The 27,661-nt window shown below is 44.1% G+C and overlaps 1 protein-coding gene across 8 annotated transcripts in view; it reads right to left on the bottom strand.

Annotated features, from left to right (window-relative positions):
- Nucleotides 1-27,661, bottom strand: part of TIAM2 (TIAM Rac1 associated GEF 2) — a 268,214-nt gene that overhangs the window by 31,245 nt on the left and 209,308 nt on the right. For 6 of the 8 annotated variants that reach the window (XM_055391088.2, XM_055391086.2, XM_063707972.1 and 3 more), the window contains one exon: nucleotides 15,081-15,184. The exons of 1 other annotated variant lie outside the window; for it this stretch is intronic. In XM_055391088.2, the coding sequence (XP_055247063.1) occupies nucleotides 15,081-15,184 (104 nt within the window). Of the gene's footprint in view, nucleotides 1-9,350; nucleotides 9,675-15,080; nucleotides 15,185-27,661 lie in introns of those variants that run through there. One more of the 8 variants, XM_063707974.1, reaches the window with a different exon arrangement.

Raw genomic sequence — 27,661 nt, 5'->3', positions numbered from 1 at the left:
CACGATCTCTGCTCACTGCAACCTCCGCCTCCTGGGTTCAAGTGATTCTCCTGCCTCAGGCTCCTGAGTAGCTGGGATTACAGGTGTGCACCACCACGCCCAGCTAATTTTTTTTAGTAGAGATGGGGTTTCACCATGTTGGTCAGGCTGGTCTCAAACTCCTGACCTCAAGTGATCCACCTGCCTCGGCCTCCCAAAGCACTGGGATTACAGGCATGAGCTGCCACACCCAACCTACCATCAGCAATCTTTTGTTTCCACTTAAAAGTGGAGCCCACAAAGATGCTCAGACAGCCAAGGGGGCTACTGAGGCTGAGCAGCCTTGCATCCCATTCCCCATTGGTACATTAGTATCTTATGACACCTTCGGCAGTCACACTTACTTCTACTGATGGCTGCTTTTTCAGGTTTCATGGATCAAAGATGCTTTTCATCGCTTATGAAGAATGGGATGGGGGCAGGGAGACAGGGTCCAGGCGCTATGATTTTGTCTGAAATCACATCCTCTTCATGCTTAGAAAGCCCTACACTTTCTCTTCTAATATTGGCTTAAAACAATGCTTGGAATCTGGTTTCAAAAAAATTGTAGCTTCTGGGAGGAAAGTCATAAGTATATAAAACATCAATTACATGTTAATATCCTGGCAACCTTAATTAAGCAGGGGTACTGCCAAGGGCTACTTGCCTTAAAGTGAGCACAGATACCCTGTGTGCCCCTTTAATTATGGTTTTTGTTCAGTGTTTTTTGCTGGATTTGAGTAATGCAATAGTCACATCTGGCACCCTCATCAACAGGTTCTCAAAATAATGATAATCTTATATGGAACAATACCTATCTTTATTTATATAAGTATTTATCTGAGACTTTACCACTCTATAATCTACACTGACTTCTAACAGAAATGGAATAAGATTTAAACTAAGACAACTATCATTTTCAATAAATAACTTGACAGTTTTGATCAAACTTCTTAAAAATAGAAATCAATAAATACATGGGAACCAAAGCCAGGTATCCCTGGTGGTGAGAAGAAGAGCTGGGGATCTAGAGAAGGCAGCAGAACCAGGACACTCAGGCAAGAAAAAGATGGAAGAGACAGAGTGAGGGCGACAGAATGTGAACAGAGACTTTCTTTAAAGCCCCACACTTAGAAGTTATCTGTAAGCCTCACGTTGTATTACTGCTTGATCATCCACCTTTCCCCATCTTGGTAACTCATCTGTAAAAGCCCCAAATTCAAGACCTCGGTGCTCAAATGAGAGGAAGGCAGAGCACCCGCCTGTCCTGATGGGTGTGTCACCCGGGCCCTCAGACTGCCCTTTATCTATGCCTCAATGAACCAAGAAGGGAATAAACTCTTAAAAATCCCAGCTGAGTGCATTGGCTCATGCCTGTAATCCCAGCACTTTGGGAGGCCGAGGTGGGTGGATCACCTGAGGTCAGGAGTTCGAGACCAGCCTGGACAACATGGCAAAACCCCGTCTCTACCAAAAATACAAAAATTAGCTGTGTGCGGTTGTGCATGCCTGTAATCCCAGCTACATGCGAGGCTGAGGTGGGAGAATTGCTTGAACCTGGAAGGCAAAGGTTGCAGTCAGCCAAGATCGCACCATTTCACTCCGGCTTGGGTGACAGAACGAGACCCATCTCAAACAAACAAACAAACAAACAAATAAACAGAAAATCCCAAAACCAGCTGAGAGTGGTGTGCAAGGTAGGAAGATGGCAGGACTCCTCCCAGGCATGCAGCATTTGTGGTTTCTGAGCAGTTGGTGATGAAATCCCCGCTGTGCAGATGCCAGGCCAGAACCTTCTAAGCAACTGCACATCTCAGAGCCTCCTCCTCTGCCAGCTGTTTTCTGAAAACACCAGAGGACTCAGGTGGCAGCAAAGAATGAGAGAGCGCAAAGGCAGGTGAATAGCAGAGGCGGCAGCATGCGCTGGAGGCTGAACAAACACAGTCGGGGTGTGGAAGGGGCAAGAACCAACAAAAGGGTGAAAGAGGGAAAGAGAATTGGGGGTGCCTTTAAAACAAACCTCCATTCTCCTCCTTCCTTCCATACTAATGACACATCCATGTTTTTCTTGCCCTTTTCTTCATGTTATTATCAAGACAGCAGGAGACGGATTTACAAAACGAATGATCCCATCTTAACCTTCAGCAGTTAGAAGCTGGTGTTTGAGATGGTGAAAATACCATCATGTGTACCTGGATGAAGCACTTCCAGGCAGAGTTTTTCCATGACCCCTCCTCCCTCAACTCCAGACACATCTACTCGTGACACACACATCTACTCTTAGCTGAGTCTACAGAGGAAATTGCAAAATGACTCAGAACAATTTCTCACAACTTACTTTTGCAAAAGCAAAAGCAGCCACCACTGTGGAGCCGGGACTTTATCACAAGGTGAGAATCTGCTATGAGTCATGAAAGGCACAGAAAATGCCTTGAAACTCAAACACATCTTCTTTCATTCAGTACAAGGTTTTCATTGGACTACAATCTCTACGCAAGAATATTGACAGAAGGCAGCCAGGTGACGATTTCAGAACTTTGAACAATGGCAAGCATCTGAGAAGGCCTCGGTGAAGGGGATTTAATGAGTGAATGAACAATGCGACATTACACCCACCCCCTTGGTAAATATTAAAGATCGGATGAGATTCCAGGCACCCACACAGTGGCAAGCCAAAATTAGATAGTAATTGTGCCTATTACTTCTTTAAAAGAAAAAGGGCAAACGACAACAAGGGCTTAGCTAATTTGCTGACATGAAAAGGGGCAAGGGTGAAATTCACTGGCAACACCCTTGCCGGGGAACACAGGAGCCACGGCTACCTGAGCGTCCCTTACGCTGAGCATATAAAACACCCCTCCTAGTCCATCAGACAGCTATTTATTTTACTAAAGAGATCCATAAAAGTTTGGTTTGGGATCAAAATGTTAAAATTCTTACTCCAAAAAAAACCCATTTTGTTCACTAATGATAGAAAATAAAACTTTCAAAATGCCAAAACATCCCGGCACATAATGCTGCGATTGGTGTTTAACAACCTGGGTTTGCATCCATTGAAGTGCAGAGTAAAAAAAAAAAAAAAAGAAAAAAAAAATCTGGTGATGTCTAACCACCATCATCAATATAATCTATTCTGGTCTCAACCTAATAATTTATTTGCCATCTAGGGGTTGTTATTTAACGTTCCTCAACGTCTATTAGCACATTAAAAAAATAAAGCATTAATAGCTAATCTCACCCAAGCAATTAGACTAAGATAAAAACAAAGTTCAAAATATCACTTGACTATATAAACACAGTGCTGTTCATATTGTAGGTACTTGATAACTGATTCTGCAATATCAGTAATATTAAGACACAGGCTAGGCTATTCAGATGTTTACTCAAAGTAAGGATCACAAACTGACGGTTCATAAATTCCTAACAGGGAAAGCTGTGAATAAACATCGTAAGACTGGGGAGCTCCCTGGAATTGTCTGCAATTTCTAACGTATGTGCATAAGCAATTTTCTGGGGACCCACAGCTTTCCTCAGATTCTCAAACGGTCTGCTTGAAATAAGTTCCTAAATAATGTAAGTGCATAAAAGAGCGGAGAGCATCTGGAAATACGGTATCTAACCATCCTGACCTTCGCATACCATTACCTGAGAAGCCTCCAAAAATCTTACAGGTTTTAGCTTCAATGAAATGCATGAAGGACAATAAACGACCGAAGCAAATTCTAATAGGGTTCTGCTAAGATTCTTCTTCTAAGCAGCTCTCCATATTCATGGGGATAAAAAGGGATATCTAGCAGAAAGCTGCTTTGGATCAGGCATTCAGGCAGAAAGACAGACAGGGAGAGACATCAGGGCAGGACAGCTGGTCAGACGGACCCTTGAGTTTCACAGATAGGGAAGTTTGACAACTTACCCAAGGATGAAGAAATGGCTCCTCAGTGTAAGACTTAGGGCAAAAAACCCATGTTTTTGTTTGTTTGTTTGTTTGTTTGTTTTTTGTTTTTGAAACACAGTCTTGCTCTGTCATCCAGGTTGGAGTACAGTGGTGCAATCTTGGCTCACTGCAACCTCTGCCTCCTGGGCTTAAGCAGTTCTCGTGCCTCAGCCTCCCGAGTAGCTGGGATTACAGGAACAAGCCACAATGCCTATCTAATTTTTGTATTTTTAGTAGAGATAGGGTCACACCATGTTGGCCAGGCTGGTCTTGAGCTCCTGGCCTCAAGTGATCCACCAGCCTCAACCTCCCAAAGTGCTGGGACTACAGGCGTGAGCCACCATGCCCAGCCACCCATGTGTTCTTACTCCGAGTGTACCCCATGTCGAGGTGGCTTCCCCAAAGAATAGGCAAGAACAGGCCGGGTGCGGTGGCTCACGCCTGTAATCCCAACACTTTGGGAGGCTGAAGAGTGTGGATCACCTGAGGTCAGGAGTTTGAGACCAGCCTGGCTAACATAGTGAAACCCCGTCTCTAGTAAAAATACAAAAATTAGCTGGGCATGGTGGCGTGCACCTGTGGTCCCAGGTACTGAGGAGGCTGAGGCATAAGAATTGCTCGAACCCGGGAGGCAGAGGCTACAGTGAACCAAGATCGCGCCACTGCACTCCAGCCTGGGCAACAAAGTGAGACTCCCTCTCAAAAAAACAAAAATAAATAAATAAAAAATAATAAGAATAGGCAAGAACCTGCAAATGGTATTTACACTGAGGCTAGTTTGGCCTGAGAAATCAAACTTCCTGCTTTCTTCTCCCACAGAAAGCAAAATTATATCAAGGTCTCCATAGCTCCATCTCTAATTCAGAAGCCCAGAAAGGAAATAAAGATCTAGAAATAGAGGGCTGAGGGGCATGCAGAGGGAAGATGGAAGAAAGAGGACGGACATGGGACACTTGCCGTTCAACCTCATCTTCACTGTCATCCAGGTGCACAAAATTAAAGGGGAGACCTCAAGCAGCTCTGGCAAGAGGTCCCTTGTGACCACCTAAGTTGCAGGGAGCTGGCTGATGACTCCTTGAACTTGGCTGTTTGCCTTGAAAAGGTCAAACATATCCCACTTCAAGTGTCATCTCAGATAGGATGAGAGCAAAACCATAGCACCTGCTGTTTCAATGGAGAGAAAAAGTAAGGAGAAGCCTGTATCAGAAATAAACGTGGCAAATAAAGCATTAGGTGAAGATCAGCATCTCTGCTCAGTCAAATCTTTGTGTGGCCTCAGCTCTGAGTAGTCTCCAAGTCACTTTCCTGTGCATCACTGTCCCAGCAGGATGAGGAACGGGAGTGTAATTATCTCTTCAGCAAGTTAATTTCAGAGCCAGCATTCCACCTGACAGGCCTTGATCCTCCACCCCACCCCAGCGCAGTGATTCACACTGCAGCTCTCACAGCGCTGCTCTCTAAAACTTCTTTTTTACTTCTTTATTTTGTGATTCTGAAGATGACTCTTAATAATAACTTGTTGTTTTTTTTTTTTCAAAAAAAAAACAAGATGAAAGAGAAAAGTCTGGAAAAGAAGAAAGCAGGGACAGAGGAAGGCAGGTAGGAAAGTACTGTGGCACAGAAAACAGCAGGGGAAAGAACCAAACACCACATGTTCTCATAAGTGGAAGCTGAACAATGAGAACCATGGACACAGGGAGGGGAACATCACACACCGGGGCCTGTAGTGGAGGCGGGGAGCTAGGAGACGGATAGCATCAGGAGAAATACCTAAGGTAGATGATGGGTTGATGGGTGCAGCAAACCAACGTGGCACATGTATACCTATGTAACAAACCTGCACATTCTGCACATGTATCCCAGAACTTAAAGTATAATAATAATTTTAAAAAGAGGTAAGACACGCTTAATTATTATCTATAACTTCAAGATTAAAACGATGTCTTCTTTTTGTCCCTAGTTTGTAATGCAAATCCCTATTTTTTCATTAAACTCTTCTCTGCAAAAAAAAAAAAAAAAAAGAGGCTGGGAAGCCAGTTGTGCTGACGAAAGTCACAGTGATCCAAAGACAGAAAGGAAAGGGGAAGAAGGGCAATTGGTGACCTCCCTGCATCCTTCCAACCTCACCGTGTGCTAGGTGCCATCATCCTTACTTTCCAGATCAGGAGACACAAGCACTGGTGGGACCAGGCTGGCCCAGGGCTCCTGGGGTTCTTACTGTGCAGCCCGCCAGGCCTCCAGACCAGTCTCGCCAGGCTCAAGTCCCCCTGCCTTGCATGATACTCTGCTCCTAGACATACGTGTATTCCATGTTTAATAGAGAAAACACAGGCCCTCTGCCACAGCTGCAGGCAGACTCTGAGCCCCAGCCAAAGTCTCGTTCAATAACTCAACACCCCATGTCTGAGTTTTAAAAGCCTGCCTGGCAAAGGCACAGCCAGCTGAGGACTCATCAGGCAACTTCCTGTTGTTGGCAATTTCTCTTTGGCCCCAGTTAGCCCACAGCACAGACCATGCCAACAGCCCCACTGCCCACTTTTTAGTTTGCCTCTGTCCAATGACCCACTTGGCAGGAGGAATCAGCCCAGCTGACGGGAAGGGCCAGTTGCAAGAAATGGCGAGAAAGGTCACCAGCAAGTTTCTTCCCACTGCCTTCCTGCCACACTCTGTTGTTCATCCCTCTCTACAGGACAAGCTCTCCATTGCCAAAGGGCCTTCCAGGCAGCCACTTGCTTGGAACACTGTCTTTTGGATTCTCAATACCACTCTTTTTTTTTTCCTGTTTTTCCTGTTGACACGTAAGTGACATTGCCAACCCTGTTGAACAGAACATGTAAGTTATCCCTGGCAAAGAAAAGAACAGGTCTCTGTGTGCTTTATGCCACAGTAATGTCTTCTATAGCCACCGTCTTCCTGCCACACCCAGCAAGGGGTTGGCATCTGCCTGACACATCCACCCTAATGACCAAGGATAGACCAAGAAGAGCAGGGCACAAATACTCTGGAGCATGGAAAATAGGAAATTTAAAAAAAAAAAAATCCAACTCACTACAAAGAGATCAAATGGCCTTTGAGACTCCAACAAAAACTAAGCACAGTCATTTCAAACAAGTCCACAAACTTGCCTCCAAGTCTCTGCCAAGGAAGTGTGGCATTAGAGAGGCAGAATAAGGCATATGGGCTGGCGCCACACTCCGCCCAACTCTGACCCCTGGTGATCTGTGTCCTTGCCGCCTCTCTTCCAGGAGGGGCAAAGTCTGCAAGCCCTCCTCGGCTGGCAGAGCCGCTCAGGCTTCACTAAGCATCTCGGTGTTCACAGCCTACTCCTGCTAAAGGGAAAGGCAGATCTAACATACACTATTTTTATTTGATCACTTGAAGCAACCCTTTGGAAAAGCTCATCCATTTACGACACTATACATTAAAAAAAAGCAGCTACACGGTGAGCAGACTTTGTCTCCATGCAGACAACAAAGAGGACCCAATTCTTACAGCTTTTGGTTTCTAGTTCATTTTCATCTCATGGGACGGTTGGGAAGAAGTTGACCACTGACACTAACTTCAAGAACAAAGGTGGGCAGCTGAGATGGTCAAGAACACGGGTGGGCGGCTGAGATGGTCAAGAACACGGGTGGGCGGCTGAGATGGTCAAGAACACGGGTGGGCGGCTGAGACAGTCAAAGCATGCACATCTTACTTTCAACAACATTTTATTGAGGTGCTTATCTATTTGTTCAGTTTCCTACCTGACATCGAATCTCAGATCAAGAGGCCATTAGGTGAGCAACAGGGAAAACCTTCACACACACACGTATACATGGGAGACACACCAGGAAGGGGCAGCTTACAGCCTAATCCTCTCTCCCCTGCTTCCAGTGCTCCTAGTTGGACATAATCTCACGTGATTCCTTTGACAACACTGGGTTGGTGGTGGTGGTATGTTTATTTATAGAGGAGGACACACAGGCTTAGAAAGGTTGGGTAACTTGCCCCAGGTCACATAATGATAAGGCGTGGTGGATGGGAATACAAATTCAGGTTTAAGCATCAGGTCGAGTTCTTTCCAACATACCACTGCCTCCAAGAAAGGGCTACCTGGAATTAGGTCTTTGTGACAGATTATTGTCTTCCTGCTGGAGACTGCCACACCCCAAACCATTTTTCAGGGACAAAGCGTTTGCCTTGAGGATGCCATCTCTCCGTGCATTAAAATAGGAATTTAGTCACATAACTTGCATTTAGAAATAGGCATGTTTGGTTTTAAGAAAAGGATCATGATTCTATTCATCTATTGAATAGCAACCATGGAGAAAGACTACGGTTTATAAATAAGTTATCTTTTAGCTTGACTGCCTAACAAAAACATAACCAAAAGGATCTTGCAATAATGCAGGCAAGTATACACCAAAGGAAGACGAAAACTCCAAGAATGCTGGAAAGCAAATCATGTGGTCCAATAATTTTTTCTTTTCCTTCAGCTTCTTAGATAGGCAAGCTCTTAAAAGCAATTCATGTGAAAGAAAAACTCAAAAGGTTAAGCTAAGTGGGTGAGCAGAAATTAAATATTAAATGCAAGTTTTGTTCACGCTGTACACTAAAAACCATAGCCACTAGTGCACGTTCTTTTTTTTCTGCCTAGAAAAAATAAACAGGACAAAATATATCAATTATATCTTAAACATGATTAAATTGCAAAGAGCACAACACACAGTTGTCACGCTGTGTATCTCCAGATTCTCAATGCTCTCTGTTCTATCAACACAACGCCTACAAACGGCAAAAATAATCCCTGCCAAAGCGACACTTGGTGATTACATAAAATTCTTCCACAAAGCCGAAAAATTATTTCATCGAGAATAACTAAATTAAAAACTCTGCTTACCTTGTAGAAAATGGGTTTCATGTTTGTGAATTTTCTTTTACAGTATTAAACCCAATATAAGTATATTATGAGTATTAATATAAGTATTAATATGTGCTATACTCCAAGGAAATTTTACAAGCATACAATTAATTGCTATATTCAAATTATTCCTGTCTTTTCAAGCATATTTTACAGAGTAAATATTTCCCTAGGCCTTTCTGATATCTTTATATTTCAAAAAGAAAGAACTATTTCGGAGATGAAGTTAAAGATTTTGGAATGAGAAAGGAACAGTGACAGCGCCACAGAACGGGTATCCAAAAGAAGTTCTCTTATCCTTAGCTGTAAAAAGCATGTAAAGATCACTGTCAGAATCCCTTCTGGGGAGAAAGGCATCTCTTCTCATCTGCATATCAGTCTTTAGACATTTTTAGAGCAAAATCAACTTTCAATCAAGAAAAGGAAACCGTGCAAGCATGCCTACATTTGGATCAAAATCTTTACCCGTGAAAATCAAAGCCCTTGTTTACTTACATGCTGTACATAAAAAGGAAAAGTTCAAAGAAACCTGCTCCCTCTGGGAGAACGGATCACATCTAAGTCGGCTGTTGGGAGATGTGTGAGACACGCGTTGTCTCTCCCTCTCATCCCCAGGCAGTGAAAAAAATCCCAAACTGCTCTTCCAAGTCACATTCACAAGGACGTCCTAGCGCCACCAAGCTCTTCCTCCACAGCAGCACCGGTGATTGGGGGAAGCTGGCCCCCTGCTCTGTTTCCACCCATGCCGGGAGCCTGCCTGCTCTAGAAAGGCACCGGGTTACCACAGACGTGGAGACAACGGGACCACAGAGGGCCACGTCTCCTGAGCCTCAGAGCCAGCTCAGCAGGTGGAGTGCAGGCAGCATGTCTGTGGGGACTGCTTAATATACCTTAAGTTCCCAGAACAAACCAAAAACTCTTTCAACCTCCTCACCCAAAGGGACATTGTATATTTCTTTCAAACTCCAAACTATTACAATAGCACATGCTAATTGCTAACAATACTGGGGAAAAAAATCCCCCCTACAGGAGAGGCTGACAGGGTCACACAAAGAGCTATGACAGTAATAGGCACCCTTACAGAGAAGAAGCCAATCAATTAGGAACCATTTGCAGAAATTGCGGGGCTGTCAAAAGCCCTGGGTACAGCTGTGCTTCATCAAACCAGGCTTCATTTGATTTTCAAGGGAAATTATTCTTTATTCTAATGTCTAGAATAGTTGTTAGTAAAATATCCCCAACAGCCCAGGTTCAACCAGGGTCTAATCTGAAAAGAAGTTAATGACCCCTGAGAAGACCAGTTGGGCTAGGGCAGGAAGCCCAGAAAACAGAGGCAGATCTTCTCCCTGAGAAGGGACCACCTTCTGAGGACATGGCACAGGGGGTGGGGCGGGGGGAGTCCCAAAAAATCCACTCCCAGCACACACTAGGCATTCGCCAGACACCTCCCACATCACCACTTCAAAAACAGAAGAGGACTGGGTGGGGTGACTCACACCTGTAATCCCAGCACATTGGGAGGCTGAGGCAGGAGTGTTGCTCCAGCCCAGGAGTTTGAGACCAGACTGGGCAACACAGTGAGACCTAGTCTCTACAAAAAATAAACAAAATTATCCGGGCATGGTGGCAGGCACCTGTGGTCCCAGCTACTTAGGAGGCTGAGGTGGGAGGATCATTTGAGCCCAGGAGGTCAAGGCAGCAGTGAGTCGAGATCACACCACTGCACTCCAGGCTGCACAACAGGGTGAGAACTTGTCTCAAAAAAATAAAATAAAACAAAATTTAAAACAATAAAAAAAATCCAGAAGAGGATTGCTTTAGATATAACACGATGTTTCAAAAAAAAAAAAAATTAAAATGTTTTTTTAAAAAAACCACAGAACAGAAAAAAAAATGTGATCCTTAAATTTGAAATTTTCTTTTTCTTTTCACTAATGTCCACCACAGTTTTTACTTTTGGTGGCCACTGATTCTTCTTTCCCAAGAAACAAAGAACAGGGAAGCTGAGTAACTGCTAGGTATTTACCAAAGATTTTTTAAAATGCACTGAAATCTATCATTCTACATGGAAATCTTCATATCTTAAAAAGGTAAGGTGATAATTACGTTAGATTTGAGAGGGATTTTACAGCAAATGCTTAACATGCTCATATTCTTTCAATAAAATTTTTTCTTCTGTGTTCTTTGATGTTATTATTTGCTTTCTCCTTTCTCCACTTTTAACAATGAAAATTGAAGCTCAGACGGCCCCAATTTCAACCTGATTGCAGCTTTCTCTCCTCTTCTAAATTTCTGATGCTCCAATGTTCACTTTGTAAATGTTTTGCTTAGTTACTATAGGCATTGTTAAATAACAGAGTTGGCAATGGCGTTAACGTGCTAACTTTTTGCATATCTATTTTGCTGAATCTTAAGATAAACTTTGGGAAAAAATTCAATTTCCTTCTTAAGAGCTCTGATGTGTAACTCAAGCAGATCATAAGAGACGGGAAGTCGTTATCCCTCACGGTGTTAAGTGAGATTCCCCCAAGCTACCATCCTGTGCCAGGGCCCCCACAGGCACACTTCACTTTTAAATACATGGCCTTGCTCCATCAGTGTTTCAGGAAGATTTGATTTTCTAAAAAATTTTAAGTCAGGCCAGGCACAGTGACTCACACCTGTAATTCCAGTACTTCAGGAGGCCGGGGCAGGAGGATCTCTTGAGCCCAGGAGTTTGAGACCAGCCTCAGCAACATAGTGAGACCCCATATCTATTGTATTATTAAAATAAGATTTAAAAATAATTTAAGACAAGGCTATCAAAACACATCTGTTTGATGCTCTAGGATCCACTGCTTCACTAAAAGCTAATGAATATTAGATATGATATTGGGTTCCCAAAATTAAATAACCCACTAGAGATAGAACAAAGTAGAAGGACTAAAAATGCTGATGAATTTCAGTTTTGTAAAATAACTTGCATCCTGGGACATAACCAGGCCAGCGAAGGCAGCTGAGCATTTGCTTTGCATGAGGAATGAGGAGGAGAGGGAGGAGAAATTTGGAAGAAGGTGCATGGAAAACGGGAGAAGAGAGCAGGTAGTGAGGAAGGGAAAGGGAGAAGAGAGGGGAGGCTGAGAGCCCATAGCTGCTTCATCAAACCAGCTACTTCAGAACCAGAAGCATCCGTTCTGAAGCTGGCAGGCTCTAACCTGGTCCCTCACACACAGGGGATGTTACCAACCCCCAAAAGGTATGCCACATGGTTCCTCCAATGGGTGTGCCATGTGCCTGGCTCGTGGTGGTCTTGATGGCAGCGGTGGCCCATCTGGAACAGTCACTGCGATGATGCCGGCTGCACTGGGGGAGGCACGGCCAGGGCTGTGCGTTCCATGGAGCCAGCAGGAGCTGAGAATGTGGAAGCCCCATCCAATCCTGAAGTGGCAGGGCGGGAGCCTCGTGCTCCTCGGGCACAGCTGTGACTGCCCAGCCGTGGCTTCGGACCCAGACATCCCTGTGCTCTTGGGGGCCAGGAGCAGAAAGGAGCCCCGCCCTCCCGGGCACTGCTGCAGCCACCTAGCCGCGACTGTGGACCCAGGCATCTCTGCACTCTCAGGGGCCTAGGAAGGACCCATTGCCCCCACAGGCTCGAAAGTAGCCTGCTCCCACTGCCTGGTTTCTCCCTACTCCTGGTGCCCGCTCTGCTCTTGGAGCAAAGTTGAGTCCAAGCCCAGGCACTGCTGCAACCCAGCCACGTGTGGACACGTTCAGGGCAGCGCTGACATGCCAGCCCCCTGCTGTACTTTGGGCACCAATGAGCATGGGAGGCAGGCCAAGGAGGGGACTGAGGGCAGCTCGGCCCTGGCCTGCAGGCACCCTTTGGCACAAATAGCCTGGGCACCATGAAGAGTGGCAGGACGCAGACAGGCTCCTGGGTGGAAAGGGGTGGGTCCCCAGAAAAGCCCCACCTTCAAGCCGGGGAAGGCCTGAAGTCTGGGGGCTGGGCTGCCAGTCCCACAGACCAGAGTGGGAACTTATGGAGCCTTTTCTGGGCCTGCTCATGGCCACTATGGACCAATCAGTACACATTTCCACCCCTCTGAGCCCTGGACTCAGCCAGACTCAAAGAGACAATGAGACAACCAGCTGAGGAGAGGAGCTACTCCAGGGTCTCCTCTCTGCTTAAAGCTAAGCAGACATTAGTACTACCAGCTGTGGAGAGGAGCTACCCACCCCAGGGTCTGCTCTCTGCTGAGAGGTGAACACTCTATGGGACAACCAGCCTGCAGAGAGAAGCTACCCACTGTGGGTTTCCTCTGAGCTGTTCTATAGCTCAATAAAGCTCCTCTTCACCTTGCTCACCCTCCCCTTGTCTGCATACCTCCTTCTTCCTGGTCATGGGACAAGAATTCGGGACCTGCCTAACGGCAGGGCTGAAAGAGCTACAACACAAACAGGGCCAAAACACACCCCTTGCTCGCCACATTACAGGTGACAAGGAGAGAAAAGAGGAGGAGAGAAGAGCTGCAGCCCTTCGGGGAGCCCAGACCTAGGAGTTCCCAGAACCAGGGCTATGCCACCCTCTTTGGGGCAGCAGTTCCTGGCATCTCCAAGCTTCCAGGTACTGATGTAGGCCATGGAAGCTGCTTGTAATATGTGTGATCCAGCCGTAGCTTCACAGGGAACTGGCACCCGTGCTAGAGCCTGCAGCTGCTGCCTGCCCCACCACAGCCAGCATGCCTGCCTGTGTGTGGTGGCCAGACCCCACACGTGCACACTGACACACCCCTCACCACTCTGCTCATTCTTGGCAGGCATGGGATGCAGGCCAGTAGTGCAAGTTGAGCACAGCCTGCCAGGTCGAGTGGGCCTAGTGGGCCCGAGCAAAACTTGGGCAAAAGCACCCTTGGCCACAGAGGTTTCCGGCTGGTGAAGTGATACCCCAAGAATCTTGTGATAGTGTTAGTCTAAACCCAACCGAGGCATTGTTCCACTTTATAACTTTCATTTAAATGCCTATCATTGCTTCTATTTCTTCCATTCTTATTTTGTATTTAAGACAAAAACAAATACAGAAGACTGATAATTTCAAAATCGATTAAAACTGGACTGGATATTAACACAGATTATGTCAATCAGACCATTTCTGAAAGGGTAGCTGACAACAAACAGTTAAAAATGCAGGAAAGGAATGGAATGTAACAAATGCTGCCAAGGATGTGGATGAAGTAGAAGCCTCCTGCATTGCCGCTGGGAATGTCAAATAGTGCAGCATTGTGGGAGACCATGGGCTGTTCCTCAAAAAGCTAAACAGAGAATCACCACATGACCTGGCAATTCCACTCCTTGGCCTGAAAACAAGGATTCGCACAGATAACTCTTACACCAACATTCACTCCAGCATTACCCACAACAGCAGCAATAATCCAAGTGTCTATCAACAGGTGAATGAATAAACAAAATGTGGTGTATCCGTATAATGGAATATTACTCAGCCATAAAAAACAATGAAAGTCTGACACATGCCACAAGCTGGATTAACCCAGAAGACATATGTTAAGTGAAATAAGCCAGAAACAAAAGGACAAATATTGTGATTCCACCAATATATGGGGCACCTAGAAATTGGCAAATGAGACAGAAAGTGGAATAGAAGTTATGAGGGAGTTGAAAGCAGGGGAAATAGAGAGTTATTGTTTAAGGGGTACAGAGTTTCTGTCTGGAATAATGAAAAAGTTCTAGATGGTGGTGGTGGTTGCAAACCAATGTGAGTATACTTAATGCCACAGAGAGGCATACACTTGAAAACAGTAAAAAAGGCATATTTTATGTTATATACGTTTTATCACACAAAATGACAACATTCCAAAAATAATTTATCTTCAGCCAAAAAAAAAAAAAAAGAAAGAGAATAGTAATTAACACCTTTTGACAAGGTTTTCCTTGTCAAAATCGCTAAGCAAAGCCAGCACAATATATGAACAGCAGAGTGTGCACTGCTCTTTGATGGCATACCAGAAGTCATGGAGGAGTTCTGGCTAGAGCAAATGGTTCCGATTAGTACTTCACTTCAAAAAAAATACATAAATAAGGAAGCTGTATCCTTAACATATATATGTATGTTTGTATCAACTGCTGGACCTAGAGATAGGTAACTCCATCTCCTTTCCCCACCTTGGGTAAAGGTGGGAACTAACACTCGCCTGCCTGGTTCTTGGTTTGCGATTTGGGCCAGTATCTTACCCTGAATGTCTGCTCCATTTTCTCCCTGTGGGAAACCTGATCCAGAGTGCCATCTGTCTGACTCCTTTTCAGACCTGTTGTGATATCAGGGACGTTGCTGAAATCTGCATGAAAAATGACAAAAACATACATGAGTTTGGCCATTTGCAGAGAATAATAACGCCCAGTTTAAAGGCTCACATGGAGAAAGGAAAGAAGAAAACAACCTAGGAGGCAGTACAGAGCAGTCCTGAATGACACTGAGGTTACAATTACGCATACAGATGGGCTTCTGAAACAGATCTAGGGTCTTGCTAATTGAAAAGGCAACATCTGCCTGTTTTGGTCGAAAGAGACCAATCAAAATAATGACCAATCAAAATAATGACCTAAATACCTTGTCACTCTTCTCATTGTTGTGTGAACTATGCTCCCCTAGGCTCTGGTCTTAACTAATTTATTTGGACCTACAATCAAACAGCAACAACTTTGCTGGTATTTCCCTATTTTTGGCTAAGTGAAGGCAAAATTACCAGGGAATCTTGGAAACCAATGATGGAATATTATACTTATTCCAATCTACAACTTGCTCATTTACAAGCATGTTTCTTGTGCTGGCATCAACCACAATTTCATCCTAACTTGAAAGTCCCAAGAGTAAACCCTTATTAACTTCCAGAGTAAAGGCTAAGAAATAATATGGGCCAGGTGTGGTGGCTCATGCCCGTAATCTCAGGCCTGTGGGAGGCCAAGGCGAGAGAATCACTTAAGACCAGGAGTTCGAGACCACCCTGGGCAACACAGTGAGACTACATAGTGTCTCTACGAGAAATTGAAAAAAAAAAAAAACACAATCAGGCACAGTGGTATGCGGCTATAATCCCAGCTACTTGGACGGCTGAGGCAGGAGGATGGCTTGAGCCCAGGAGTTTGAGGCGGCAGTGAGCAGTAATCGTGCCACTGCAATCCAGCCTGGATGACAGAATGAGACCCTATCAAGAAAGGAAAGAAAAGGAAAGAGGAAGGGAAGGAAGGGGAGGGGGTAATAATTAAAATACAAAAATAATAAAAATTAAAATTTTAAATTTAAGTAAATTAAAAATTAAAACATTAAAAAATTTAAATAAATAATATGAATAAGTAGAACACATAGTTTTCCAGCCTACAACTGGAAACACACATCCCATCCTCAGCACTCTTCTCCAATAGACAGAAAGACCAGCCTCTATCAAAACATAACACAAGTTTTCATTGTAATTCTTGTATTTGATAGAATGCCCCCTCAACTAGGTGAAACCAGATGGTTTCTGATCCCAGTTAGGTACAACAAGAAATCAATCTGAGCTGATCTAGGCCCAAGAGGCTTGGATAGACTTGCAAACAAAGAAACTGCCCAGCATGATGGGGGCAGGGAAGATGGTTTCTGGAGAACCTTTAGAAGCTAGGGGAACCCCTGGAGGTTGGCACAGCTGAGAGACAAGAATGCCAGTAGCTGGTTCATGCTGATATTACCAACCACTACACAGGCACTCACTTCTAAGATAGCGGAAGGCTTCCGGAAAACATATAATGATCTACCGAATTCTGCACCTCCAATTTTTTTCTTCCATTACCTCTTCCGAACCCTAATCTCATCCAGGTAAGGACGAGACAGATAATCTCGGTCATACCTCACTGTTGTTGGTTGCAGAGTTAACTTAGCCTAGGGAAGGCAGTGCTGACCCGAAAGGCATGAAGGGTCCCTGGGGAAATTCTGAGTAGCAATGACAAGCAAGCAGACTTGGGCCTGCCTCCTCTAGTCCCCTAACGCCACAACACAGAGGCAGTCCCCTCACCAACAAGCTAACTGCACGGGAAGTAAGATGAGACCCTCAACCACAAGTGACCCACTGCTGTCCTTTAAGACTGCCTCCTTTCTCTGATGTGTACACCTTGGCTTAAGGGAGACCAATCTAGGTAAGTCACAAAAGAACAGCAGCCCTCAATCCTGCTGTATCCAGCCTAAGTGTATCTCCCTGTTCATGCACTCAACACATACTTCTTGAGTAGCAGCTGTTTTCCAGGCACTGTGCTAGGAGCTGGGGATGCAAAACTGAGTGAAATGCTCTCATGGGCTGCTTCTAATCTGGGGAGAGGCAGTTGGTGAGGGAGGGGGAGGCGGAGAGATGAGTGCAACCAAGTGTCACAGATGATATGAGGAAAGCCCACAGGCTGCTGAGTGGGAACACTCAGGAAGCAAGTTAATTCTCCCTGGGCCCTTAAAACACTTCAAAGGAGAGCAGACACTTGAGCAAAGCCTTTATGTGGAAGGAATATTTATTTGACTTTCAAGCTGAAGATGACAAGGCAGGGTGGGCAGTGGGGAGAGGGGATTCCAGGACTGGAAGTGTCCTGAGTAAAGGCCAATGCTAGGAGGAGCCGGGCACCATCAGGGAACTTGCCGAGTGTGGCTGCACAGAGTGGGGCGGAGATGGAAGAGTGTCCTCAGTGGACGGATGGATGGAGGACAAGAAAGTCACAGTGACATCACAGGTACAAGGTGTAAGGATCAGAAGATCACAGAAGAGAGCAACAGAAAAAAGGGATGGTTGAGCATTTGAGGAGGTAGATTCTATGGGTCCCCTCTTTGTCACTTATTAAATATAAGAAGATACAGAAAAGAGAGGCATCGAGGGAGACGCCTGGTTTCTACGTCCTAGGTGACTGGGTAGATGGGGAATGCAGCAAGGGGAGAAGTGGGGATAACAAGCTTAGCTTCTGCAATGCTGAGTCTGAGACACGTGTGGGCCATGCAGTGGGAGATTTTCAGTGGTCGGGGAGTCCAGAGTCCAAAGCCCAGAAAGGCCTTCACAGAGACATGGATTTGGAAGTCATCAGACTATCACTCCATAGCAGTGAAGCCAAGGGGGTGGATGACATCAAGAGGACCGAGGAGAGAACCATGGAAACATCAGTGCATAAGGGTACAGGAGGGGGTGACTCTCAAGAGAGGTACCTTTCTTTTCATAGAGAATTTAAAAAGAAGTATAAGGCCGTCAAAAAAGAGTCATGTCACAGAAGCCATACAATGTAAAAGTGCATTACCTAGGTTACAAAATCAAATTTACATTAGTGCTGCCTTTACCTTGTAAATAAGAAGCCTTGGTATTTCCAAAGAGTTACATCAAGTACAGGAAATAGGACACATGATCCACATGCACATTCATTGATGGGGATTTCACAGCCCCTGCTGTACATCAGGCATGTTCTAAGTACTAGGGATACAAAGATGAACAAGACCTTGAGTCCCACCAAGAACTCAGCTGTGGCAAGGGCATAAGGAGCTTTGGAGCCCGAGATGCCAGATGGATGCTAGTGAAAATAGCATGGCTGATGTCAAAAGCGGGTGCCAAGTGAATCCTGAGTCATCCGAGTCAATCTCTTCACAAGATTTTGGAACTTAAATACTGAAAACTCCCTGAACCACTGTTCGCCTCTTATAAAAGAGACAAAGAGGTACTCATTCACTTAGGGAAGAAGAGATTCGTTTCAGGTAAGCATGAGAAAGGGGGCAACGTGTACCTGGTAAGAGAATATTGACCCCTTCCTGTCAGAACCCTGCTCACTCCAGGATAAAGGCTTAGCTTTGAATCAGTGAGGCTCCCTTAGGCCCCCTAGAACCCCTTAACTTCAAGGAAACTTTGGGTGCCACCGGATTTTCTCTGAGGCACAGGTTTGGATAGGATGGCCCAAAGGAACCAGCTGCCACTGAGGCTGGCCCTGGGGATCTGAGAAGAGAAGGCAGCTGTGGACAGTTCCTGAGATCCGCCAAGATAGGAAATCTCAGCGGTGTTTTACTGCCCAAGTTTCCCCCAGGTGGAATGCATCTGTGCATACAGAGTCCCTGCAGCCACCAGCAATGTGCCAACACTGTCCTGGACATGATGGAGCACAGGCGAATCCAAGCTGGACAGTGTCCACAGCTGCCATCCCCAGCTCTGGGAGCCTCCAATTTCACCAGGACCTGTATCCCCGTAAAAGGAGGGTGCCCTTAGTGCTCTTTATAGAAGAGACATGAGATAAAAGTACATTCTGGAAGAATAGAAGACTGGCTTTAAAAAGAGTGGAGGCTGGTAAAATGCTTATTTACAAAGCTGTTTGAAACAGGCATCCTGTCCTGGGTGCCAAATGCCTATACATAGCCCCCTTATATTCTGCCCACATCCTGAGCACCAGCTGCTAAAGGGAGTAAGTATATCCTGCCCCTCCCAGGCGAAAATCTGGCTTCCCACCTGGAAGAGCCTCATCAGGACATATACAGTGCAACATGTTTTAGGGGTTCTTTGTCCTTATCAGAGGGTAATAAGCACTTGATTCCTGCCCACCCTGCACTCAGCATTGTACAGTACAGATGTTCAGACTTGCTCCAGAAAAAGCCTCTGGCCAATATGACTGCAAATCAATTATAAATTCAAGTCAAGAGTTATCTATTTGTATCTGGTTAATATACCCTTTTGTCTTTCTCATCACATTTCTCATGGAAATTAACAGTTTGGGGCAGAGGTCTAGCAATTTGAAAAAATCTAACATTTAGCACAGCCAACAAGAGCTTCTACTCAGCAGTTGAGCCAGCAGAGCTGGAATGTCCCAAGTTACAGTCTGGTCCCCTCAATTTGGATGTGTCATTTAATTTATTTATCCCCTAATTCCCATGGGTGCCAGACACTGTGCATCCAGCAAGTACAAGGTGCCATGGCCAGAGCAATCACGAGACCAGGCTCGGCCATCTCTCTCCTTTAATCAACATGCTGTGGGCTGGGCACAGTGGCTCACGCCTGTAATCCCAGCACTTTAGGAGGCTGAGGGGGGCGGATCACGAGGTCAGGAGATCGAGACCATCCTGGCTAACATGGTGAAACCCCATCTCTACTAAAAATACAAAAAATTAGCCGGGCCTGGTGGTGGGCGCCTGTACCCCAGCTACTCAGGAGGCTGAGGCAGGAGAATCACTTGAACCCGGGAGGCGGAGGTTGCAGTGAGCTGAGATTGCACCACTGCACTCCAGCCTGGGCGACAGAGCGAGATTCCATCTCAAAACAAACAAAAAAACCATGCTGTGGACAAGGATGACAGTCCAGGCAGGCTACCACGGAAAATGCCTGCCTCCCTACACTTCCGCACAGCCTATAGCTCCTTACAGACAACTGGGGAACACATATGGCTGGCTTTAGGTTTGAGACACCTGGTCATTCAGCTTCCTCCTGAACTGTGCGTCAGTACCTGGCCCATTAGCAGCACCGTCAGCCAAGTCACTGGCAACCCCAGATCCTTTACAATGAAAGGGCAAAACATTTGTTAAAGGGACATCCTGGGTACCAACTTAAAAACAGAAATATCAGGAAATGTTGAAGTTAAGGTTGTCTCGTAATCTGAATTCAAAATGTACGGTTACATCATTTCCAAATCCAACCTAGCACAGTTAATATGCAAACGTGTGGGTTTTGCCATTTCTTTTTCCTGTTGCCAAGAAAGCACCAATAGATCTAGGTGCTCACTGTGATAGGCTCAAGGGGGAATTCTTGGAAACAGGCAGCAATGGAAAGCTTGGGAGAAGGCCTGGCGTGCGTGGTGGTGTCCCTGCCAGCATCCCACCTGCAGCTTAATCCTAAGGAAGCCTGACTCTCCTCAGGCAGCTACGTATGGTTCATCTGGCTGATGCCATCCCATAATCCCAGTCTTGCTGGCAGCCTCCTCCCTACTCAACCAGGCAGTAAGAGACTAGGCAAGAAAGTTCTTTGTAGTCCCTGGACACCCACCAGGTGGCCGCCAGCAGACCCTGGAGACACCAGGCAGCTCCTGATTGTAAGGACAGGTAGGGAAGAGTTCCCCTGCCTTTCCAGGAGCCAGGATGGAGCCTCCTGAGGACAGACAACTGGTTCCTAGAAAAAGTGATCTAAGAACCACTCCACCCCAAAGTCTGAGAGTGCCTCCCCAGTTCTCCGGAACAGCAATTAAAGAGAAATTAAATTAAAAATTTCAACATGATATTAATCCATAGCCAAAAACAAGAAATGCAAAGTGACAGGAGAACATTTGTTTTCTCTTCTTAGGTACAAGATGACTTTTTTTTTTTTTTTTTAGAAATTAATAATGGTAGTTGCTATAGTTTGAATGTATCCCCCAGAATTCACATGTTGGAAACTTAATCCTCAATGCAATGGTGTTGGGAGGTAGACTTAGTGGGAGGTGTTTAGGTCATGAGGGCTCTACCCATGACTCATGAATATTAATGCTATGATAAAAAGGGCTCTCAGGAGTGGCTCTTTTCTCTTCTGCTGTTTATCCTTCCACCTTCAGCCACGTGAGGACGCAGCGTTCAAGGTGCCATCCTGGAATCAGAATCACCAAACCTAATGGCACCTTGATACTGGACTTCCCAGCCTCTAGGACTGTGAGCCTGTAAATTTGTTTTAAAATTACCCAGTGTGTGCTGTTCTTTACAGTAGCACAAATGGACTAAGGCAGCAGTCACCGCATCGGAAAAAGCCGTGCTTCAATATGCGGACTGAGGATTCATTTGAAATAGACTAAAAGTATCGGGCATGAGAATGAAAATTGTTTTTAAAATACGTTTTTCATGCTTCAAAGCATATATTATAGTACATTGATTTTTAATACTCTCATATCCAAAGGGTCCTTTTTGATAATATATACTTTTACTATCCTGAAATAAAAATCATTCTTAATATAATCTACCTTCATAGTTTCTCCAAAAGCAATATACTACCCTAAAAATAACACAAAAAGAAAAATAAATGGAAAGTAATTTATAATTAAAAACTATGGTTTGAATACTTTGTTTGAATTATACTCCATATGTAAATGGCACCAGAACCCCTCCAGAAGCCGTGAGGAAGCTGTCAGCCACTGGCTCTACAAGCCTTGTCCCAAGCTTCACCAGAGACCAATGCCAGTGTGTCTTGGTGGTATGACCATCAGTGACATGATTTTCCAAAATGACAAAACTCTTGGCAAAGTTCTGAGCAAAACAAAGGATGTACTTCCTTTATTTATTGGGTTGCCATCTTCCCAGAAAATTCCAAGTACCTATAGCTGTAGGGAAAAAATAATTTGCATTTCTTTGTAAAATCGAGGTAATTCCTAGCTCAGATAATTATATGCATGTTTTTTCACCTCCATTAAGGTCCAGGAGAACAATGTGCAATGCATGGGATTAACTTGATCACTGCAGGATGTCCAGCAACCATGTCCCAACTACCAAATGTCACCATCCCTGGAATCATTATGATAACCAAAAACAGAAACACAAACTTCCAAAATGTCACCTGGTGGTCAGCGCCACCACCTCTGAGAATTGCCTCTGCCCCTCCCCGTGGCCAGGACCTCAACTTTACCTCTAGGAGAATCAAGTGGCATCAGAGGACGCAAAATGCATCCAACCCATAGCATTTTGCACCCTCTGAGTATTAGCTTCCCTCACTTCCCAAAGAAAGATAAAATATACTCACTAAAGCAATTAAAAATATAGCAGCCAAATAACAATGAAGTGTATTTCAGTGGTACTCTCATCTCAGGCTCAAAAAATGTTTTTAGTTGATTAAATCATTAATCCTTAGAAACCCCTTCCGATGTGAAAACTACAGAAGAATAATTTTCTAAGAAGACTGAAAAAAATCTAAAAAATAATGTCAAAGTAGTTACAAGTGAATAATAAATGGTTTAATTAAGTTTTCAACTACATAATCCACTTTGGCATTAGAGTTACATGTCTCTGACATTTAATACTTACATTCTACTATCTACTGACATCCAGATAAAATAACGTACTTTATTTGAATTATGCTATTAATCTATTTGATTTACTCAGTTTCTCTATTCAGTTTCTCAGAATTTATGCTATGCAATTCCATAAATGAAAAACTCATAGAGAATCAAAGAATTTTAGATCAGAAAAGAAACTCAGAAATTACCCTATTCAATTCCTTCATTTTATGTATCTTTTGTTTTTTAAAAAAAGTACAAATGTAATTTTAAGAAAAGATTAAAATTTGGGTAAATCAAAGCTGCCAGCTGAGGCATAATAGCATTATGTAAATAGAAAATTAAGACTTTTTTTCAGTTCTCCAAGCTTCACCCACTATTACAAAACTCTGCATTAATGCTCACAGCCAGTTATCACAGTACAAACAGCACATTGAACATTTGCAAAGAAAATCTTTGCAAATCTTTCTCCTTTTTTTTTTTTTTTTTTTTTTTTGAGACAGAGTTTTGCTCTGTCACCCAGGCTGGAGTGCAGTGGCATGAACTCAGCTCACTGCGACCTCCGCCTCCCAGGTGTAATTCTCGTGCCTCAGCCTCCTGAGTAGCTGGAACTATGGGTGCATGCCACCACATCTGGCTAATTTTTTTTTTTTTTTGTATTTTTAGTAGAGACAGGGTTTTGCCATGTTGGCCAGGATGGTCTCGAACTCCTAACCTCGAGTGATCCACCCACCTCAGCCTCCCAAAGTGCTGGGATTACAGGCGTGAGCTATGGCACCCAGCCAGAATCTCTCCTTTTAAATTTAACTTTGTGGCCAGTGGGGTGATTCATGCCTATAATCCGAGAACTTTGGGAGGCCAAGGCAGGAGGATTGCTTGCAGTCAGGAGTTCACAAGACCAGCCTGGGCAACATGGAAAGACTCCATCTCTATTTAAAAAAAAAAAAAAAAAAGGTTATCCAGGTATGGTGGTGCACACCTGTAGTCCCAGCCACTCAGGAGGCTGAGGCAGGAGGATCACTTGAGCCCAGGAGGTAGAGGCTGCAGTGGCTTGTGGTTGTGCCATTGCACTCCAGCCTAGGCGACAGAGTGAGACTTTGCTTTTAAAACAATTTCTTCTAAATAAATTTAAATTTGTAAACTTTGTATAGCAATGCATATTTTTAAGTAACACAGATTGTCCAAAATTTTACTCATACTTTTACTTTAAAATGCAGTGGTTTGTGCCACCTTTCACTAATGACATTAGCTGTACTGTGCCATCCAGGCAAATATTTCTGATCATCAGTCAGTGAAAGAGAATGAAAACAAAGCATTTAAATGAAATAACAGAAATAACTGAGAGGGAAAAAAAAAGTAACTCGAGTTGACCACATTCAAAGGTGAGTCAAGTCCCAAACTGCACCATTAACAAAGAGATCACCATTTATTATTACCTACTCTTAATATAGATAAAAATCAATCTTCTCTTCTGACCATATCTGGGACTTTGCATTTTTTTTACTGTTATGACTCGTGTCAGGGAAATTCAAAGCAGCAGTCTGAATGTTATTGTTAAGCTTGCAAAGAAATAAATTCTATTATAGCACAAATACTGTACTAGAAAGATTCATAAATCTTCCAAGTCCATTTAACCTGAGGTCACATTCCAATTGGTGATGTTTTTGACAATGCAAGCTAACACCGGCAATAAACAGAGAGCAGTAAAGTAAATGCTGGTAGTAAATGTTTCTTCATAGCAGGCTGCCAGGATCTGTTTCAATTGTCTTGTGATAAATGTCCTTAGAGTGGGAAAAAATACTTAAAGGAACATGGCAGATGTTCTCACAGTAGAAAGGTGCTGCCAGCCACCTCCACACTGACTGCAATACTCCTTCTTAGAACAACGAAAAAGAGTGTTTAGATGTACCCATATCTTCCTTCGCCAGGCAGGCTATGGCAGTGACTGAGGCAGCATGCTTAACTCAAAGAAAGAAGGTGCAGAGCCTCCCATGGGGTTTTATGAGCCCCAGTGAAAAATACACAGTCAATGACGAGAGAGATCTTCAGCCAAGGTCTTGGCACTGCAAGGAAACGGACACCCACCAGCACTGGGAGGACACCCCAATGCCACACTTACTTACCTTCAGGCATGTAACAGACAATACCGTATTTCAAACACTCCAAGAATTTTAATAAAGTTGAATTTAAGTTCAAAGCCCTTAGGAACTACTTAGCTGGAGTTCTATTTAAAGACTTTGAGAAGAAACCTAGAAAAAGTACACACGAGATTCTATTAGAGAAAGTTTCTACGGAAAAAAGAAAATTGGAGGACACTTTTCAGTAAGTGCTACGGTTCTCTTGGAATAAAGGAAGGTGAAATTGAATATTATTCAGCCATAAAAAGGAATGAAGAGTTGATTCATACTGCAACATGGATGAACCTTGAAAACATTATGCTAAGTGAAAGGAGCCAGACATGACAGGTTACACATTGTATTTTCATTTTTATATGAAATGCCCAGAATAGGCAAATCCATAGAAACAGAAAGTAGATTCATAGTTGCCAGGAGCGGGGGTTGGAGGGTGGAGGATAAGGAGTGACTTCTTCTTTTATTTTTATTTTATTTATTTATTTTATTGTTTATTTATTTTATTTTTGAGACAGAGTCTCGCTCTGTCACCAGGCTGGCGTGCAGTGGCACAATCTTGGCTCACTGCAACCTCTGCCTCCTGGGTTCAAGTGATTCTCCTGCCTCAGCCTCCCAAGTAGCTGAGACAACAGGTGTGCGCCACCATGCCCAGCTAATTTTTATATTTTTAGTAGAGACGGGGTTTCACCACATTGGCCAGGATGGTCTCGATCTCTTGACCTTGTGATCCGCCCACCTCAGCCTCCCAAAGTGCTGGGATTACAGGCGTGAGGGACTGACCCTGGCCTTGAAGAGTGACTTCTGATGGGTGTCAGGTTTCTTTTTTGAGGGAATAAAAATATTGTGGAATTAGACGGTAGTGATGGTTGCACAATTTTGTGAATATACTAAAAACCACTGAATGGTACACTGTAAAAGGTAAATTGTATAGTATGTTAATTCTATTCAATTTTTTAAAAAGAAGATAAGGAAGTCAGGGTAGATATTACAGGAGAGAAATTAGAATTAACAGCAAAACTCCACCATAAGAGGGTTCCAAAGAAACAAATCACAGGAAATATATGGCCACATGATTGCAAGGTTAATGAAAATCTGTATGAACCATCAAAAAAGGAACAAGAATAGATAGTGAAGCTATGACTGTAAATAACTGACCTTTCCCTGAACTGAGAAAGCCCCAGATGATCACAAGACCTTTCTGATCATCAGTCCCAACCCTCAGATAAGAATCCAGATGAGAAGACAAGGACTATCAGCAATCCGGTCACATCTAAATTTGCTTTACTGCAAGGTAAATTATAACTGGGCTTTACTCCATGTATATTAATAGATAAATCTTTAAAAGGAAAAAAAAGCAGTTAAAATCCAGACATTTTTCCCTACATGGAAGGAAAAACAGGAAGACACAGTTCTATCTGTGTGTGCCACTGACTATGACCTTGTCCAAGCTACCAGAGGCTTGATGTGTCTCTATACCTTGATTTACCCAGCTGTGAAAGTAAAATGATAATAACACGTCTCTGCTCCGTCAGGGTGATGTGAGGGATAATTCATGTTTTTAAGGTTCTTTGTGAACTTTATATTGAGACAGCCTGCTATTATTAGGAACCCTTAACAAACACGTTCTCTACCGCAGTCAAGACCTGACTCTATTTAAGGAGGGAATGAGACTGGCTGCAAAACCAAAATGGAATGTTTGATCCATTACTTTGCTTTTTTCACTTCATAAAATTTTGGAGGAAATGTATACTCCTGTAGTTCTTATATTGTCACTTCAATCACGTTAAATACAAGAATTTCAGAGAGAGAAGGAAAAAATTTTAAACTGTTTTGCCTCATCCCTTGTTTTAAGAGTCAAGAAAATAGTTATAGTAACCTGCCCACGGTCACAGACGAAAAAGCCAGGAACTAGAATCCATTTGAGACCTTATTTGAGACCCATAGTCTTTTACAAATGTTACTATCCCCAAATTAAAACACAACTCACTGTCACTATTGGCCTATACTGGTGATATAGAAGTTACTGTTCTCAGGCTGGGCACGGTGGCTCACACCTGTAATCCCAGCACTTTGGGAGGCCGAGGTAGGCAGATCCCCTGAGGTCAGGAGTTTGAGACCAGCCTGGCCAACAAAGTGAAACCCTGTCTCTATTTAAAAAATACAAAAATTATCTGGGTGTGGTGGTGCGTGCCTGTAGTCCCAGCTACTCAGGAGGCTGAGGCAGGAGAATCACTTGAACCTGGGAGGCAGAGGTTGCAGTGAACCGAGATCGCACCATTTGCCTGGGTGACAAAGCGAGACTCTGTCTTAAAAACTTTTTTTGTAATTAAAAAAAAAAAAAAAAAGAAGTTACTGTTCTTTTTTAGTTGTGGTTTTGGTTTAGCTGGCAAATTAACTGTCATGGGCACCAATTAGCCCATTAAAATTGCAGAGCAGCACAGACGGGAGCCAGCAGCTAGGCTCCGTGGACTCCCAGGATGTGCAGTAGGACTCCAGAGCTGGGGCATGTGGTTCTCCACCACCACAGCCATGGGCCATCCCAGGGTGCCCTCCACACATGTGCCAGTGATGGAGACCTCGGCTCAAGAAAGTCTCGGCACCATTCCCTTGCATCAGATTTATAAAGAAGAAATCATGGAAGCCTCAAGATGTGTTCCAAGGATTCCTTTTATCCCCCATAATCCATTCTTAAGAACGTTGCCTTAACTT

This window comes from Gorilla gorilla, chromosome 5 (assembly GCF_029281585.2).
Source record: "Gorilla gorilla gorilla isolate KB3781 chromosome 5, NHGRI_mGorGor1-v2.1_pri, whole genome shotgun sequence".
Classification (NCBI taxonomy): Eukaryota; Metazoa; Chordata; class Mammalia; order Primates; family Hominidae; genus Gorilla; species Gorilla gorilla.
This window is presented reverse-complemented; position numbering and strand designations above follow the sequence as displayed.